Source organism: Helianthus annuus, chromosome 6 (assembly GCF_002127325.2).
Source record: "Helianthus annuus cultivar XRQ/B chromosome 6, HanXRQr2.0-SUNRISE, whole genome shotgun sequence".
Classification (NCBI taxonomy): domain Eukaryota; kingdom Viridiplantae; phylum Streptophyta; class Magnoliopsida; order Asterales; family Asteraceae; genus Helianthus; species Helianthus annuus.
The window spans coordinates 17,457,062-17,476,760 of record NC_035438.2 but is presented as its reverse complement, the minus strand read 5'-3'; the positions used below and the strand labels follow the sequence as shown (position 1 = coordinate 17,476,760).

The following is a 19,699-nucleotide window of genomic DNA, read 5'->3' as shown; positions in this document are numbered from 1 at the left end:
GTTTTCTCAATCATCTTGAATGAATGTTAAATCAAGTTCAACTTAATGACCTTGATTAACCATATGTAGGTGAAAACCTCTTTTTCAACCACTTGTGAATTGAAATGCCACTTGTTGAAAGATGCCGATTCCTACTCCACACTTACCAACCTGGGAGTTCCGGCAAGTCAGGATTTTAAGTAGAAAAAGCTGTCACCCAAGCCTGACCAGCCTTGGGTGATTTTGATTCAACTCTATCCTACCATCTTTTTGATTTATAAAACTCTTTAGCACCTTTCACCTTCTTGTCAACCATCTTCCCAAAAATATGTTTTACTTTTCCATTAAACACTTTTTCAGCATCAAATTCTTCCTTACCAGAGAAGAATTGATCTGAAATTTCAACCTTACCAACTTTCAACTTCAAGTTTTCTTTTGACAAATGGTGGAAAGTTTTCTTCTTGTCTTTTTCTTCACAATGTTTGCAAGATTCCAAACATTTTATACAAGGTTTTGTGACTTCAACAATTTTCTCGACTTCGACGATTTTTTCAACTTCGATAATTTTCTCAACTATTTTCTCCACTTCTACAATTTTCTCCACCACCTTCTCAATCACCTTTTCAGATTTCATTGGTTCTTCATCGAATTCTATTTCTGCTTCCCACCCTTCAACTTCGACTTTTTCTGTTGAACTTTCTTCAACATTTGCTTTATCAGCTTCCAATTTATCTTTTTCTTCAGCAATCCTTTTTACTTCTAGTTCTTCCCATTCTTTTTTCAATCGAGCAGTTCTTCTCTCTTTCAACATCTCGATTTTATCTGCAAAAAACAAATTAAAACTATAAGTATCCAGACCTTTTCTATCTTTATTAATATACTCTTCTTCGTCATCAGTGTCTGCATCATATCCTAACTCACTAAAATTGGTATTCTTTTCGGACTAGATTTGATTTCTTCTTCTTCCAAGATTCTAGCAACAAAAGCTGATTTTTCTAAGAATTCTTTATCTGGACAATATTTATCCCAGCTAAATCCATCTGCCACTTTTTCATCATCTTGATTGACAAGATAAGCTTTCTTCTTTCCATCCTCAACAGCACGGGATGATGATGGTTGTTGAGCAATATGATGAAAAATTGATTTTTGATAATAATCATTCTTTTCTTGTCTTCCAGTTGCTTCTTTATTTGTATATTCTCGTTTAAAATGTCCCTTTTCTCTGCAACGAAAACAAGTAACCTTTGACTTGTCAAAACCTATCGGAGATGTACCAATCTCACGAAAATCATCTCTTCCGGTGATTTGTTGAAATTTTTCTGCTCTTCTTACAGCACTGGCCAAACACCACTTGATGTCCATCAGCTCAAGTTCTTCAGCATCAATTTGATCATAATCCTCTTTGGTGAGCATCGGATTACCAATTCTTCCGGCAACTAAGCTTTCATAAGACTCTAACATTGTGACAAGTGATGCCATGTGTTGCTTAGCCATTTCTAGAAAAATATTTTGACCATTTTGAATATTCAAAGTAACATTGCATTGCAAGTTTGTTGAATTTTGTCGTTGAGAACTTGGGGTTGCAAAATTCGGATCAAAACTTGAATACGATGACGAATATCCACCACTCTGAGTAACTGTGCTACCACTAGTTCCAGAAGAACTATCAGCACTGAAAGCAGTCTTAATCTTTGGACTTGGAGTAGTCTCAAATTTGCTTCCTCTGTAGTATAGACTAACATCTTGTTGAGCATTTGGATGAGTCATGATAGCAGTTTTCTGAATATCCAATTCATGTTCTTCAATCTTCTGAATGAACTTTGCCAAATTCATACTCTCAGATTTTCTCATGTTTTCAAAATCAACAAATATGTTCCCCATTTATTCTGAGGTAGTGCATCAGCAAGTTTATCAACCCATTCATCGTCGTCTTTCTTTATTTCCAATCTTCCCATTTCCAGAACAAGGTGACAATATCTATCGATGGTTGTTTTTGTTGATTCACCTTCAAACGCTACAAACATATCAAATGATTTCTTTAATAAAGCTTGTTTGTTCTTTATCATATCAGCGCTTCCTTTAAATTTGTTAATCAATGCCAACCAAATTGATCTAGCAGTTCCTCCATGTTGAAGTAACACAAAATATCTTCTTTTACGGATTGTTGGAGAAGACTAATCATCATTTTTTCACTGGTATATTTCAATTTCTCAGCTGCTGAAAAGTCACTAAAAGCTTTTTCAATCCCACGTTCATTTTTCGGTTTAACATAATTTATCTCCAATGAATACCATGCATCAAACTTATATGCTTGCACCCAGTTTTCAAAACGATTTTGTCATCCTTTAAAGTCCTCGTTGTACATAAGTTTAGGAGGCTTTTGAGACGTTCCCGTTTCATTTTCAATTTCAAGAGTCTCGACAACTGAAACTTGAGTAGCTGGAGCGGTAGCAAATGCATTATAAAATTCCTCTTCCATGTTTGGATAACCTGTTACTCAAATTCACAAAATTCAAGCAAGATGTAAGTTCACACGAAATGAAATCTCAAACGAAATGGACTATGGTACAAAATGGATTCTTCACGCGAAATAACACTTTCACACGAAATACAGAGTTCAAGCGAAATAATTCTTTGGTATGAAATGAAAGTCTATTTCGTACGAAATGAAAGTCTATTTCGTACGAAATGAAATACTCAGTGTCTATTTCGTGCGAAATGAAGTCCAAACTGTCGATCTCGTGCGAAATGAAATCCCAGATGTTGATTTCGTACGAAATGGATTTCACAAAGATGATTCCATAAGAAAAGAATTCTCTGATTCAAACGAAATGAACTATTTCGTACGAAAAGAAGATCTATTCCGTGCGAAATGGTGCTGAGGTCATCATGTTGAACAGATTTTTGTCAAATTGATCACGTTTTAGGTTGATTTTAACTCTGATTCTTTCAAGGATTGATTAAAACTTGTTTCGCACATTATATGTGAAATTCACTTCATATTAACCATAATATCTTGTTAATTTTGAAAAAGAAGGTGTAGAAGTCAGAAATTTTGATGAAATCGAGCTGATTTGGCAAGAACTCTTCCTCCTGAGCTCTGATACCACTTGTAGGATCGAGAATCAATCTAAACGAGTCTATCAGAAGATTTCTAATCCATATCAAAGGCGGAATTCAATGATATAGACTTGGAAACAGCTTGATTCACTTTTCAATTGTCTTGTTTATTGATTTAACACTGATACAGATCAAATGACACGTCGGCAACAGTTCAGTACCGGAATCAGAATCGTTACAAATGAAATCACAAGCTAGGTATTTATAGGAGTGGTATTTCGCACGAAATAGATAAGAGTCATTTCGTGCGAATCAACTTTCATCACACATCTCCTATTTTCTCGTACAACGTGTCTGGCTCTATCATTTCTAAGTACAAGACTCGATACAAGACGAAGTCGACAGACATATGCACCAACAACTAACCTCTCAGTTAACCATTGTTTCATCATTGGCGCTTACCGCTACTTTTATTAGCAAACTTCTCTCTTCTTTTCAACGATCACATCCACCCCTGGGGCGGGCCCTGGTTATTTAATCAGTTTTTAAATGACTAAGTTTTAGTCATGTATCATGGTTTGTCGTCGGCCTTGGTGTACCATGGATGTTCAAGGTGAAATATTGTCTTGGCAGAACGTTAAATCTTTATGGGTCAGTTTGGTTCAATGTTATGAGTTTTCATCTTTTGCAATTATTATTATTGTTGTTGTACAATAATTTTACTCCTAAATTACACCAAATTAAATCTAATCTAAACGTATTAGGATTTGAACCTTGGTTTTCTCCCCAAAGACAAAAGTCTCTACCACCCAACCATAGCTAGCTAGAATGGTTGTAGCTTCTTATTTTATTATTAATATAACAATAACAGTTATGATTGCTTAATTATCCCCTAATCTTTAATAAGTTTAACATTTAGCCCTTCAACTTTGATAAAATTATACTTTTCCTTTTTTCTTACTTTTTCTTTGACTGATTTACACTACAACCCCAATAAAGTTATCATCTAGAGTTTTTAACGAATTTTCTGGTACATGAGCTTTTATGGGTTTGGTTTGTTTCTATCAATGCTCCACACGGGTTATTTTTATCTATCTTTCGATGTGAATTTTCGCTATATCGTTTCAGAACCGACCAATTGTTTTAAATGTTTTTTATATCGTCCGATGTTTATCTCAAAATATACCATTGTGACATGATATTTTATGAATTTTGGTAACGTTATTTTTAATTAACCGGTTGTTTTAGAAGTTTTTCTAAACTGTTATGTTTTTATAAACATAACATATTTCTGCAATTTGAATGGGCCATTCCGCCGTATATGCAACCAGAAAAGTCAGGAGGACACAGTTTGGTTTAATGGTTAAGAAAAGTTTATCAAACAAAGGCCGCACCATGATTTTAATCTACTCATTTTATTTGACTTGGAAACGTGATTTTCCATGGTTTTAAAACTAACGTACATAATCACCCCCTCCAATTTTCCTAAATTTAATACCAAGCCCTCACTTTTACGAGTAGCACGTTTTAGTTTTTAGATTACACTTTCAATATTGTAATCTCTAAACACTCTACTTTTGTTTTTAATTTCTTAAGTACTCGCAGATTAATTCTTGACAGATATTTTAAATTAATGCATAGGTTTATCATTCTTGTTATCAAATAACTTTAAAATTCGTATACATATTCCAACAACCTCCATGTTACAACTCCGTTCTATGCTCGAGAAAAGCTAGGATCGGTCAACTAGACTTCAAAACCTAATTCGTCGTATTTATTTTAGCAATATCAAGTAACGCTAACTTTCTTTGTATCAATAAATATTTTTTATAGAATAAAAATAAGGTGTATGTATTAATAGCGTAAGTTGATGTAAACATTTTTGTTCATTAACTTTAAAAAAAAAGAAAACAAATACATAGTCGTGTTTAAGTCGTCTATTGACATTTCAGTATAAATTTGGTTGAAAACGGAATAGCATCTAAAATAGAATAATTTTCGATAACATGTGCTATTGAAAGTACAAGTACCTTACTGAACTTTACCAATACCTCTCAAAGTTCCGTAACATAACCAAATAAAGGACGTAATGCCAATGATCCTTGGTTCAAGACGTTGGTACGTTGGATTTCTCGTGAGAGACTCTAGTTCGATCCCCACTAGGCACAACAAGGTGAGGCCAGGGGGTTTTACACTAGCCATGGTTGTGTGGTTTCCTTCTGGAGCGGGCCGCAATGAGAATTAAATGCCTATGACATCCATTCTTAATGATGTTCTATCCACAGGTGGATTGAGGGCCAGAATGTACCTAACCCAAAATGGTGGGTCTCCCGGTTTCAAACTGGGTCTCTCGTGTACCACTGAAGTTGGTGCTAAATCCAACTAGTTGGTTTCAGTGGCGGATCCAATATTTTTTTCTTATGAGTTCACTTTTTTGGTTGGTCAAATTTTCACAAACATCAGTAGGAATTTCCGAGCTGGGTCGGATCGGGTCGCAAAACATAATAAACCCCGAACTTCCATATCAAATTTCCATTAGCATTAGCTGTAAAGAAATTCATATTCACATGGTCAAAATCATAAACATAATCATAGATAAATAAAAAAATTGAATGTTTACCATCGAAGAATTTATCTTAACAACACAAAAATATGAGATTTTGGTTGTAGGTATGCTACTTTTTATAGCTCAAGTCGTCTTCTATGAACCTTCTCCCACCCTGAAATATCATATAATACTGAATGAAGTTAACCATTGAAGAATGTTCACTACTGAATAAGTACAAAAGAGTAGGCATTTTAGTAGATAAAACTTTTAAATCAATATCAATTGCAGATTGATAGAAAAACACCTTTAGAGTTACTATGTACTGATTAGAGAGGTCTTTCTAGACCTTTTAATTTGTTGTTATATTAGATATTCAAAGATCTTTCTCCATAAATTTGTATTTATAGAAAATCATTAGTTTTCTTCGAATAAGATGACTCTCAAAACTATGAAATCCATAAATGAATCCAGCATTATCTCTTGAAATTAACATCACTAATCTTAGTTTAAAGCATATTAAAAGATAACAAATTGAAAATTAACATAAAAAACTATAAGTTATAACACACCTGAGAGTTAAAGAGATTTGGAACTTGGAGTGGTGGACAGTCGCTGGAGCTAGAGACTGGAAGGAGGCAGGGGGCTGGAGAGGGTGGAGGCGAGATGTGTTTTGTGTTCACATTTTTTAGATTTTACTTTAGCCTTAGAAAAAGTGAATGAAAAATGAGAATTTTACTAACCTAAAAAAAGAGTGAAATATGAAAAAAGCTGATGGATGCTATGAATGGAACTCGGGATCTCACAGTTGGAAGGGTGCACAATACCAGTGGAACACCAAACATGTTTTCTAATGGGTTTCACCCAAAATTTATTTATGGGTTCCTACTCTATTTTTTATATAGTTTTTCGATAAATATTACAAACCGACTGGGTTCTGGGAACCCGTTCTTTTAACATAGATCCGCCCCCGGTTGGTTTACCAGCCGTTCAAAAAAAGTTGTTAATAATAAAGGAGGTAATGCAAAAAAATAATAATAATAAAGGAGGTTTACTGTTTACAAGCCGTTATACGTAAAAACCCTATAACTTTTATGCCGCCCCCATTCCGTTAACTCTCCAATTCTCCGATCATATTTTCCGTCAAAATGCAATCTCCGGCCACCCTCTCCCGCCGCTTCCTCACCGGCACCACCCCAACCCCCACCCTTCTCCACCATCCAAACCCCACTTCTCTCCGCTCCCGCCCCACCACCGTTCGAATGGCACTCCGCGAAGACGGCCCATCAATCGCCGTCGTGGGCGTCACCGGCGCCGTGGGCCAAGAATTCTTATCCGTCCTCTCCGACCGCTCATTCCCATACCGATCGATCAAAATGCTGGCGAGCAAACGCTCAGCAGGAAAGAAATACACGTTTGAAGACAATGAATACGTTGTTGAGGAGTTGACTGGTGAGAGTTTTAAGGGTGTGGATATTGCTCTGTTTAGTGCTGGTGGGTCGATAAGTAAGGAGTTTGGGTCGGTTGCTGTTGAGTGTGGGACGGTTGTTGTGGATAATAGCTCGGCGTTTCGGATGGTTGATGTTGTTGGTTATTCCGGAAGTTAATGGGGATGCTATGAAGGATGTTAAGTTGGGGAACGGGGCGTTGGTTGCGAACCCGAATTGTTCTACTATTATTTGTTTGATGGCTGCTACTCCTCTTCATCGACGGGCTAAGGTCAGGAGTTGTATTTAGTTAAATAAACGAACATGAACAAGCTTGTCAGTTGATCTGATGTTTTGTTTCTTCGTTCATTTATGTTTGTTTCGTTTATTTGTTGTTTGATTGTTTGTTTGGTTAAAGTTAAACGGCAAACATGAACATGCTTTGTTCATGTTTGTTTGCGCGGTATGGCGTATGGTGGTTATGTTAGGGTTTTGTATATTGCAGGTGTTGCGTATGGTGGTTAGCACATACCAGGCTGCTAGTGGTGCTGGTGCTGCTGCTATGGAAGAGCTTGAGCTGCAGACTCGTGAGGTTTTGTATATGATTTTAGAGGGTGTTTGGGATTACGTTATGAAGTGATTATTTGATTATTGTGTTTGTAAAACATAAATAATCTAAAAAAGTGTTTGGATGAAAAAGTGATTTTCTGCCTCCAAAACGCAGTTTTGTAAAACATAAACATGCTTTTTCAAAACGCAGTTTTGAAAACGCAAAATCTATTTTGAAAACGCAACACCAAACACCCCCTTAATCATATTAATTTGTAAATATAGAGTTTATAAAAAAAATTTTGATTTTGATTTTTTTTTGTTTAAATGTAGGTTCTTGAAGGGAAAAGACCAACTTGTAATATCTTCAAACAACAGGTTTTGCTCTCATACATATTCTTAATTTGCTAATGAATTAAGGGAAGAAGCATTTAAATCTTAAGTAACCATCGATTTTGTGAGCCAGTCAAATCATAGTTGTTAATAGCGGCTATAGCGACCGCTATAGCGTGCTAAGTAGCGATGCGACATAGTGGGTCATAGCAACAAATAGTGATGATAGCGATAGTTTTTTTTTTATGTGTAAATTGCAATTAGATATAGCTATAAAATAGCTGGTTTATAGGTTGTTGTTAAATATACATGTAAAATAGCATATATACCAAGGTATTTTGATATAATATACATATAAAAATTTTCAAAATTCTTTTTCTAGTGTATCGCTATATATAAAACAGCGGTCGCTATTTGTCGCTATTCGCTATGTAGCATATAGGTCCCTTGTCGCTATTCGCTATTAACAACTATGAGCCAAATGATGACACATGGATAAGCAGATCATTTTTCGCTGTATTGGGCACAAAAGTGGGAAATTTCGCCCGATTTTGTCATTTTTCTTTTGATTTCTTTAGTGGCTAGTTAATAGTTATCCACGTGTCCCTGTTTGGTTGGCTCTTAAAGTCGACGTTTATGTTATTGTAAAAGATTGGTCAACTGTGTGTGTTTCGGTAAAAGATGGTCAACACTGTTCATTTCGATATTTTCTGATGACATTAACTAGTTACTGACTTCATTCTATACGTTAATTGCAGTATGCATTCAATCTATTCTCACATAATGCACCCGTTCTTCCAAATGGATATAACGAAGAAGAAATGAAATTAGTAAAAGAAACAAGGAAAATCTGGGTAAGCGTTACTTTTTATGCTGAAAAACGCTAAACGGATGTAATATAAACTCCTTTTGTACATTCAGAATGACAAGGATGTCAAAGTGACCGCCACATGTATACGCGTTCCAGTTATGCGGGCCCATGCCGAGAGCGTGAACCTACAATTTGCAAGTCCACTTGATGAGGTACCATTGCGGCGTTAATCGTTACTCATATTTATTTATTTTATTTATGGTTTGGTTTTATATTTTTGTGTTTTATGTAGAATGAAGCGAAAGACATTTTGAAGAAAGCTCCCGGTGTAGTTGTTATCGATGATCGTGCTAGCAACCGTTTCCCTACTCCCCTGGAAGTTTCGAACAAGGATGACGTGGCAGTTGGTCGGATTCGTCAAGACGAGTCTCAAGACGGAAACCATGGGTCCGTAAATCACAAGCAAACAGTTAGGTTTTCAGTTTCTTTTTATTTTTATATTTGACACGTAGCTTTGTGTGTTATTTATACAGATTGGATATATTTGTTTGTGGCGACCAAATACGCAAGGGTGCTGCTCTTAACGCCGTTCAGATCGCAGAGATGTTGCTGTAACCGAGATGTTTTGTACTTTCGTTTATTCAGGTTTTATTTTGGCTCTATTTAAAACAAGATCTAGTTGCTGATATTCTATTTGACCCGCATTTTATTTTGTTACAGTTTCAGGTAAATTAAGATGTTGAATTAGCTATTGAAGAGGATCTGCATTAAAAGTTATGGCTGGTGTATGTTATGATTACCTGTAAACACGCATATTTAAATCAACTTATCACAATTTTGATGGTTACATTTTCTCGGTTAAGGATTTAGGTTGAGAGTTATGTTGTCGGTTTGTGTTAAAGACGTGGCTCAAACGGCCCTGATGTCGCAATAAAATTGTTAAATCTTAATGAATGCATTTGTGTCTGTGACGTTCATTAGTTTGCGTCTGTGAATCGTTTGTTTATACAGTTAAAAAACGAACTTAAACGAAGATGCACACGAACAAGAAAAACCATGTTTGTTTAATTGTTCATGTCCGTTCGATTCGTTTACACCCAAGTAAACTGTTTTCATCAGTATTTGGGGATTTAGATAATTGATTGATTTTGGTTTGTGATTTATTTAGGCTGCAGACATTGATGGGATGAGTATCAGGAGGGAAAAGCCAGAGGATCTGGTGTTGGCTCTAGCCGAGGCAAAGGTACATTCTTATCTGTGATCATGCTCTGATGATTCGTGCTGCAGGGAGCTTGTATTGTCCAACTTACGCGGTTTATGTGAAAAGTTTTCCTTTATAAACTTATAGAACAATACAAATGAGCCTTTACATTCATGGGGGTCTGTCCCATATTTGAACTAGTGTGGATGTCTCCTCACTACTTGTGTTGATTTGGTTGTGAATATATATTGAATCACCGGGGTAACCCTTTACCCAAAAAAAAGAGCCTTTACAATATATATTGGTTTGATCTTGTAAAAATGAAGCGGTGTTTTTTTCATATTTGTGGACTACGTTTATTTCAAACTAATCAGGCCGACGCCATCGTTTCACGGCTTGGAATTCAAATTTTCAGGATGAAGCAAATTTTCGGCCCTTGATTAGTGATATTGTTGTTGGACTCCAGTACTTAGCTTCTCAAGCTGAAATGTGCAGATAACCATAAAAGTTTGGCTATTGACTTGTAACTTGTTGGATAACTTTAAAATAAAGTAAAACCCGACCCAAAACCCGTTCTGACCCAGACCCGTTCCAATCCGAACCAAACAACCCTTTTTTATAATTGATTTGTTTTGACCCAGGACCCGACCCGACCCGTTTGCCAGGTCTACTTTTATGAAACATGTAATATTTAAAGAATTTCTTTTAATTAAACTTAATAACAGTACAGGGACACTAAAAGCTCCTTGATTTAAGTAAAGATATATTCAATTATTCATAGACAAATTTAGAGTGGTGGGTGTGGGCGTGACTTTTAGGCGTTGTTGGCCCTTTTAACGTCGGCTGCTCCATCCTGGGTTGACGTTTTGGTCAGTGTTGCCCGCCTGGGGTGACATGGCTGACAATGTATGGCTGGGTGTTGAGAACCGTTTGGCTAGCCCCTTCTCCACCCCACTTTTTTGGGTGCGGATTGGTGGAGCCCACACCAACCACGTGTCGAGCAATGCCCCAAACCCGGTTTCCTCAATTTGATAAATTTATCCTTTGGTTATATAGTAATTAACATAAAACTTGCTCATGGAACTGAATAACAAGTCAAAATGGCATCATACAACTTCGATATATGATAAAATAATTTTTTTTTAATCTCAATCGGAATTCTCTTCGATTATGAAGGGTGGACTTGTACATGATGCATACTTACATATACATATATAATCATGTTTCTCTAAATCTATAATTAAACAACAAAAAGGGGTTTGATCAGTTGGGACCCCAACAGCTCAAATACATTACTTTTCTCAATGACTCCTCTGATTGTTCAATGCCTCTGCTTGAAGCCAAGGCTGCCGGAGAAGAAAGCTTTTTGGTTTGGGAGAGTGATCGGAGATTGGCTTTGGCGTGGTGGTGGATGGCTCTGATGGTGTAGTTCCACCGTGCAAACCCTTGGTCTTTGAGAGCCTCCACTAAACCAACAGTTCCGGCCACCATCCAAGCTCTGCTTGTTGAACTCATGTTTCAGTAATCTAAGTGGGGGTTGTGATGATTTGTTTGTTTGTAATCAAAAGTGAAGCGATTGATGATGAATCAAAGGAGTTGAATGTGGTATAAATAGATAGATGCAATCTATCTAACCGCACACAATGACACAATCCCAGGTTTTAGGGGACTAAACAGTGGGAAGTGCCAATGGTTTTGTGGTACTTGATTTCTCAATAATGCCCCTGGACCCACATCACATAAATAACAATATGATAAAAAAATGTAGTATATTGCACAATTTTTTTTTTCAATAGCAGCTTGCATCAAGGGGAAAGAAGAAAAAACACCAGCGATAGCTAGCAACAACACTGAAACAAAATAACAAAGGTAAGGACCACAGAAGGTCTAGAACAAGCAAACTAAATTACAAAAAAAAGGAACAAGGGTTCTCAGTCCACTCCTCCCATCTTAATCCAGTTGAAAAGAGATGATACTACCTCTTCCGTGATCGCTTCCACCGAACGGTTAATCCCCTTAAATATCTTATCGTTTCTCGCTTTCCATAAGCTCCATAGGACTGAGTAGGATATCCCCAATAGGAACTTATGACGTAACGCAGAATCCGCCTCCTCTAAAAGTAACCGAAGCTGCTCCAGATTCTCCATCCCTGTGAAATCCCAATTCGACCAAACCGAGACCCTTCTCCAGACCTGCTTCGCCTTGTCGCAATGAATAAAGATATGGTCCACCGTCTCCAAAAAGTTATGACAGTGAACACAATCTCCTGAAATAAGCGGAACCCCTCTCACCAACAAATTAGACGCCACCGAAATCATATTCTGGAATGCCCAACAAATGAAGCAATTAAGTTTGATTGGCACCCATTTAAGCCAGTGACTGGAAGACCCAAACAGCTTCTCTTCCATGACTTTCCTTAAAGATTTGACTGCAAATGGGCTGTCCCTACTACCAACCCATCTCCACCTATCCTCGTCAAGACCGAAAGGGAAGGAATTGACCATAGCGAGGAGGTCAACCACCTCAGCCTTTTCAACAGGGGAAAGTCTCTTTTTCTTCCAACTCCACGAAACCTGAATGGAACCTGAAATGTCTGGACTCACCCTATCGCTAATGAGACAGGTTTTGTCCTTTTCCAAGGCACAAATCCCCGGAAATAAGGAACAAAGAAGAATTCTACCGAACCAAGCATCTCTCCAAAAACGAGTATCTCAATAACACCCTTCATTTAACATGTCTGGCTTAACTGAGTTTTAATTTTTGAACTGAAGTGTCACGTTTCCAGTATGTTAATGTTAGGGAGGATACTGGTGCATTTTTTAAAATTGGTCTGAAATGGCAAACGTGAACAAACCACAGAGACGAAAATGACAATTAACTCATGTTAATACTTTTTGCATTGTGACTTAGTTGTCAGTTGTCACCCTTTCTTGTATTCTATATTAAAATCGACAATGTTAGACTAAAGCAGTGATCTCAAGGGAGACCGAAGGAGATCTATTAAACTTGAGGGTTCTTGGCGTAGTATTAGTTTAATTATATCAATATTTGTTTAGATTGAAGTGTCTTAGTTTTAGTTTAATTATATATTCTTATGTTCCCCTTAAAGTCAAAGGGAACAAAATACAATGTCAGCCATTGGATCAAAATGAGGCTAAATCCTGACCGTAATAATTCTAAAAAAGCTTCTAGAAAAGAGGTTTTTTTTTTGTTCACTTTGACTTTACCCCAAGGCACGTTCTATCTGAGATTGACTTGCTCCTCCAAATTAGCCCACGATCTATGTATATATAACATAAAATAAGTTATCTAAAAAAGTGGAAATTTAATTACAAACATAAACCCATGATCTATCTATAACCATAAAATAAGTAACCTACAAAGGTGGGAATTTAATTAGAAAAATAAACCGTTAAATTACAAAATTCTATTTCATAAGAAAAGCATGTGCGAATTCACATTAAAAAGCCTTTAGCACCAATTCAAACCTGCAAACAAAAAAATGAACTTTAAAACCAGTAAAAAAAAAATAAGTAAATTTAAAACCTGCAGAATATAAATAAAATAAAACCGTTAATAAAATGACATGTAAAAACAAGTATCTTAGCTACATAATTTTTGAAAATAATTCTAATGATTTTCAAACTCATAGATAAATACCGTAAATTTAAAGGATTCATTTTAGTTTTCTCCTTAAAACCGGTTTGGAGGTTTACATTCCCAGATTCCCATTTGATTAACTCATCCGAAATCTTAGGATGATTACATGCCACGTTCTAATTTAAAAAAAACTAATGAATTTAAAACTCCCTGGAGAAGGCAGTTCAAAAAGCTCCAAAAATCATGGAAACTGTCGGAAGCAGTTATCTATAAACATGTATATAAGTCGATCTGGGGCTTGATCATGGAAACTGTCGGAAGCAGTTGTCTATAAACTCGTATATAAGTTTATATGGGGATTGAAAGAAGCAGTACCTTATTTTGCTCTCAAGACACGGAATTGCTCTCCTTTCATAACCTCCAAACACAATGGTGAACCCGAATACATTTAGTTTATTTTTTATCTTTAAGGATGTAGTTCAAAAAATCATTTTTTTGTTTATGATGTAAACAGGAGCAGAAGATGATGGCGAATCATAATAAACAAAGGTAAAATCAAAATTCACAACTTTCTTTCAGGTTGCAGTTTCATCGTAAAATTTTAATAAAAGAATTAAAACTTTCTGTATTTGGTGTAGAAAAAGATAAGAAGCTGATGCCGAAGCATGATGAACCAGAAGGTAAACCTACGTTCATGTACTTTCTTTCATTCAGTTCACAAATTAATATTCGAAGTTTTAACTAAAAAATGGAATTTGCGTTTTTTATGTACACAAAATAAAGAGAGTATGGTGAATCATGAACTGAAGGTAAAGTTAAATTCATGTACCTTCTTCTTTCAGTTTATAGTTTCTTCCTGAAACGGTAATAAAAGAATTAAACTTTATCTATTTGGTGTAAAATGGATAAAAGGTGATGACAAAACATGACTAACCAAAAGGAAACCTATGTTCATTACTTTTATTCAATATGTTTACAGTTGTAATTAAGAAAAAAAAATATTTTGTTTTTGATGTAAACAAAATCGGTAGATGATGACCAACCATAATGAACCAAAGATAAAGTAAAAATGTCGCAATAAATACATTTACACATGCACTTAACTTGTAGAGTGTTATAAAAATGTTACAATAAAAATGTCCAACTGGTTATGGATATATGAAACCTTAGGAAACCCAAGTATCTGATTTTATAATATAATATAATATTCAAATTTTCAAAACAATAAAAAATATACTTATATTTCTATACCAATTTAAACAAAAAATTATAGTTAATTAAAGCAGAGGTTTTAGAAAACAGATCCAAGTACTTAAAAGAAGTTTGAAAAATTTAAACAGATGGTGTAGGAGTTAGTAGTGGGAAAGGTTGTACCGTGGCCTAGTGGCTGTTCTCAGTAATATAGTTAGATATTTGGTAAATAAATAGAAAAAGAGTAATTTTTATTATTATAACTTTTTTTTTAATTGTAAGCCAAAAAAATAATATATAGAGAAAATAACTTTGCTTATTTAAAACATATATAAGCGTTCACAAAATTTAAACAGTAATATATACAACCAAAACATTTATTAAAAGGTTTTCCTAATGTAAAAAAAAATTCAACATTTCTATGCAAAGAATATCGAGAGTTTAGCACATTTCAAACATCAAATGTAACAATGTAAAGGATGTGTGTGGACAGCAAAAGCTTAACTAAAACAATAGCACAAGTTATCATTTACCTTGTAGAACAAAATTCGTTCCATTTGAAAAAAACTCTTCCGCTAAACTCCTCCGGTCTAAGTTAGACAACAAATTACTCAACATTATTTGTAAACCCACATTAAAATACATAAAAATTTTTGAACAATATTCGACGAAATGCCAAACATAGCATTTATTGCCTAATCAACGATAACCAAAATTCAAATAATAAATTAGCAAGTGTCATCTGAGGCATTGATAACTCACCAGTGTGATCCATACTTTTGTTCTTCCACACATTCCCAGATAATCCATTTGGGTGACCTGGCTTTTTCATAGCATGATAAGTAGAACATGAGACAATAAAGTGTTAGTCAACAAAAAACAATATCAATAGAATTAAAATAAACAAATTCAAATCATATAGACTAACCTAAGTGTTGAAGTAGCAAGCAATTATACCAAATACTAAACAAGAAGACAAACCATTCAAGTAACTAAACCTTCCTATGTCAATCAATAATATGGAAACAGAGATGACCTCAACAACTGAACTCAATAATAACCAAAATTTCCAGACTTACAGTCTAAGTGTTGAGATCCATTTTGATGCTTAAGTGTATCTTTAATTTGTTGATTTAATCATCAATTTCAGCTACTAAAGAATGACGAATAATGCAAAAGAAAGCGTTTACTAAAAAATCTAAATATATGAAACGAAATGACTCACATCGCCAGCAACCACCATCAAACATTCAACCGGAGTAAAATAAAGCAACAATCGTCACTTAAGATCACCAAGCATTGTGTCTTAAATCGATATCGAGCATCCACCAACTCGAGTTGCTGGAAATCAGCCGGATTCTTCAACTGAACGTACATCGGTTGCGAGCAATCAAAACATCCTTAGGCGGAACATTTAATAAAGGCAGAATGCAATGGCCGATTCAATCGAGTACATCGACCACCGGTTGTATAACGGACGTTCCACCGGATAAAGGCCGGTGTACAACGGTAAAAGAACGTTAGGAGCATGCCAGAGACAAAACCCTAATCATTTGGGGAAGAATTGTTAGAGAGAAAGTGGAAAGTACGAGAGATGAATGGTTCAACAAAAAAGGATATGAAACCCTAAGGTTAAAGGGGCGATAGAGAAAACAAAAGAGGGGTAATTCATTCATCCGTATATACATGACTCGGCCCGCCAAGATCCATGTTCTTTTCACTGGATCACGTACCCTTTTACTCCTATTCGACCCAAAGTCAAACCCATGGTCCTTTGATTAGCCTGTCATCAACCACTTTTATCTATTATTAATTCATTAATAATTAATAATAAAACAGAATTAATCAAAGTTAAAATGAATTCATTCCATACTTTAAAAACCTACTTAGATGTTAGTTACCTTTATAACAAAACTCCTCGAGTCAATTACACACTAAATATGAACCATTTTGATGCAATATTCCTTAAATTTGCCTCTTTTCGAAACAAATAATGTTTTTGTTTAGAATAAAAAATACTTATGTCATTATATTATTAATATGTCCGTCCAACGGACGGGTAAAACTAGTTAGTGTTGCTAGTATTATAAATAAATAGGGTTTTGATTTGTTTACTTTTATTCATTCAGTCAGTTAATAAAAGAGGCGAACCTTGTGTACCGAGTTTCGTTGTTGTTCACAGCTGGGATCTTTGGTTCGATATCACATTATTCTATGATTTGATCATGCTAATGAAAACATCAAAGCATCGATTCTTCTTCTCTCCATATATACTTGCTAAAATGTACAATTTTCAGCATGTAATGGGATATTGATTTCTTAAATTTACATTGTACGTCCTATTTATTAAAGATAGATTGGCCATTCCATAATACTCCTGAGTAAGGAGACGAGTACTTTGACAAGAGAAACAAGCAAACCGGTCACGTGAACCCACCTGCGTGTCTTGATAAGGGGAGGAGGGGTGGTCACTAGTGATAAAATTCTATCACTCCCAATATCCAATCAACTCATGCAATGCCATCACCCAATATTCTATCACTAGTGATAGAAATGTAGTGGGGGTGGTCACTAGTGATAGGGTGAATGATGAAACACCGAATAACACGAGGTTTATCGATGGGGTTGTTTCGTCTATGGGGTTCAACCTCTTTCCTTACTCGTATCAATGGCTGGAGATCTGCAAAACAGTAAACACCGTCAGTCTCGTTAAGAGGGGGGGAAAGGGGATTTCCCTCTTAACCAGGCTCCGGCGTGAGAATAAGTACTGTTCTGAGAGAAATAAACAGTGTGTGTATAGAGTGAGTATGGAGAGTAAAGATCCTGAACCTGAATGATGAAGGGTCCTATTTATAGCCGGAGGGTGAAGAAGGAAGGAGCAGCTGTGCCAGCTGTGGGCGCGTGCCAGCTGTCCGACCAAGGGGAATATCCTCTTGGTCTACTCTGTCACGGCAGGTGTAGCGGTACACGTGGCGTTCTTACATTTGCCCACGCTGGAGACCTCGTACTGGTGTTGTCAGCTCTGCTCCCCGATTTGTCGCAGGCCTATGTGGCGTTCTGCGAGTGGTGACACGTGTTGTCCTTTATGTCGGATAGAGCATCTTTGGTGCCAGCTGTAAGTCTTCCAGAAGTTTCTAGAAGCTTCTGGATTGCTTCGCTGATGTGGACGCCTTGTATGCTCAAAAGTGGTGTGGTCCCTGCCATGTAGGCAGGGAATTGGGACCATACCTCTTCAAGTCCCCCCAGTCCAGTGTGCCTTCTAGTTGAGTTGATCGTCTAGGAGGGATTCTGGACTTATGAGAGTAGTGGTTTATTTTATTTTATTATTTTTTTTTTTTTTGCAGCGCGTGGCGTTTGGTGATCTGAAAGAAAAATTTGAACCAAATCGTCTTGCCGCGCACGGATGTTGGTGCCTTATAAAAATTAAGCCAAGTGGACGCATGACGCATGGGTCTTGGCATTTTGTAAAAATTGAGCCGAGTGGACGCACGGCGCATGGGTCTTGGCATTTTGTAAAAAATGAGCCAAGTGGACGCATGGTGCATGGGTCTTGGCATTTTGTAAAAAATGAGCCAAGTGGACGCGCGGCGCATGGGTCTTGGCACTTGATAAAAATTGAGCCAAGTGGACGCACGGCGCATGGGTCTTGGGACTTTGTAAAAAATGAGCCAAGAGGACGCGCGGCGCATGGGTCTTGGCACTTGATAAAAAATGAGCCAAGTGGACGCACGGCGCATGGGTCTTGGCTCCTTGTTGTTTCCTTCTGATGGAAGCTTGGTAGTCATGGGGAAGTGTTTGATGTGACTATCTGACATCCCTGTCTTATCGGAGATGAACAGTTGCTTTGTTAGTTACTTTCTGTCATGTCAGCCGGCCTTGTCGCCCATGCTTCCCAAAAAAAGAGCCGACGTCTTCTCTCTCCTCTGACGTGTCACTCCTTTATTGGTTGCTTTTCCTGTGCTCTGACGGTCCACTACCCATCGCATTAAATGCGATGAGTATAAATAGGAGGTGATTACTCGTTCTTCTTCACTTTTTCAAAATTTCAAGTGTGTTTTCCTTCTATCTTCTCCCTTCATTCTCCGTTGTTTCAATAGTTTTCTTTGATTTCTTATTTCCGCCTTCTCTGTATTTACACCATGTCTGGTACGAATCCTACCCAACGGAAGAGAAAATATAAGGGGAGGGCTCCTCCTGGTCCTGACCAGGCGGTCATTGGGTGGAAGGAGGAGGAGTTCAATAATCTGGTTAGGGGTATGGGTTTCCGTCCCGTGTGGGGAGCCCAGTATCCTCCTGTCGGTTCTACAGCCTTGGACGCCCCTCCGGGCCATATCACTTTGTATGCTACGTTTTTTTGGGAAGGTAGTTTCAGATTACCTATTACGAAGTTTACTGCTGCTGTGTTGAGGGGTTATGGGCTTCATATTTCACAAATTAATGCTATTGGGCTTCCACGCATTACTCATTTTGAGTATGTCTGTAGGGCTTACCGTATTGAGCCTACGTTTCAGATGTTTAATGTGTTTTATAGTGTTACCTATGCCAGCGGTTTCTATTCGTTTCAAGCACGGACGGGTGTTGCTCCGGTGTGCTCTGTGCCGTTGAAGAGTCTTCATGACTGGAAGCAGAAATTCTTCTACATCCGTCGTGGTGTAATTCCGATAGATATGCCTTATCGGCAAGTGAGCCAAGGGATTCCAAGGGTAGACGTTATGGAGGATTATGGTGCCCAGGATTGGTACAAGAAGATAACCCACAAGGCGACTGCTATTTCCCAGCTGGAGGAGATGGCCTTGGTTGGTGCTGGGATGAGTTTGTTGTGGGTGCCCAAGAATCCATTGGGTCAACCCGTATACAGCTATCAGGGCAAATGTATGTTTCTTTCATAAGTTACCGCTGAGTTATTCTCCCTTATGTTTGTTATGCTTTCTTATCTTCTTGCCTTTTTGCAGTTGGTTACAGCTTGTTAAATGTCTTGGACCCTAAGGTGGCGGGTGCCATGG

The 19,699-nt window shown here is 36.9% G+C and overlaps 2 protein-coding genes and 1 pseudogene across 2 annotated transcripts; 1 reads left to right on the top strand and 2 right to left on the bottom strand.

Annotated features, from left to right (window-relative positions):
* The first annotated feature begins 6,651 nt into the window (after positions 1-6,651).
* On the top strand, positions 6,652-9,681 carry LOC110864864 (annotated as a pseudogene).
* Positions 9,682-11,027: 1,346 nt separating this feature from the next.
* On the bottom strand, positions 11,028-11,519 carry LOC110864863. The gene has a single exon (XM_022114022.2). The coding sequence runs from the start codon at positions 11,418-11,420 to the stop codon at positions 11,169-11,171; it is 252 nt and encodes an 83-aa protein (XP_021969714.1). The 5' UTR covers positions 11,421-11,519; the 3' UTR covers positions 11,028-11,168.
* Positions 11,520-11,836: 317 nt separating this feature from the next.
* Positions 11,837-12,409, bottom strand: LOC110944452. Its single transcript, XM_022186116.1, has one exon. It carries the CDS (start codon positions 12,407-12,409, stop codon positions 11,837-11,839), a length of 573 nt encoding a protein of 190 aa, XP_022041808.1.
* Positions 12,410-19,699: the final 7,290 nt, after the last annotated feature.

Excerpts from the sequence above, each read along its gene's own strand:
- LOC110864863 (XM_022114022.2), bottom strand. The coding sequence starts at position 11,420 with ATGAGTTCAACAAGCAGAGCTTGGATGGTGGCCGGAACTGTTGGTTTA.
- LOC110944452 (XM_022186116.1), bottom strand. The coding sequence starts at position 12,409 with ATGGTCAATTCCTTCCCTTTCGGTCTTGACGAGGATAGGTGGAGATGG.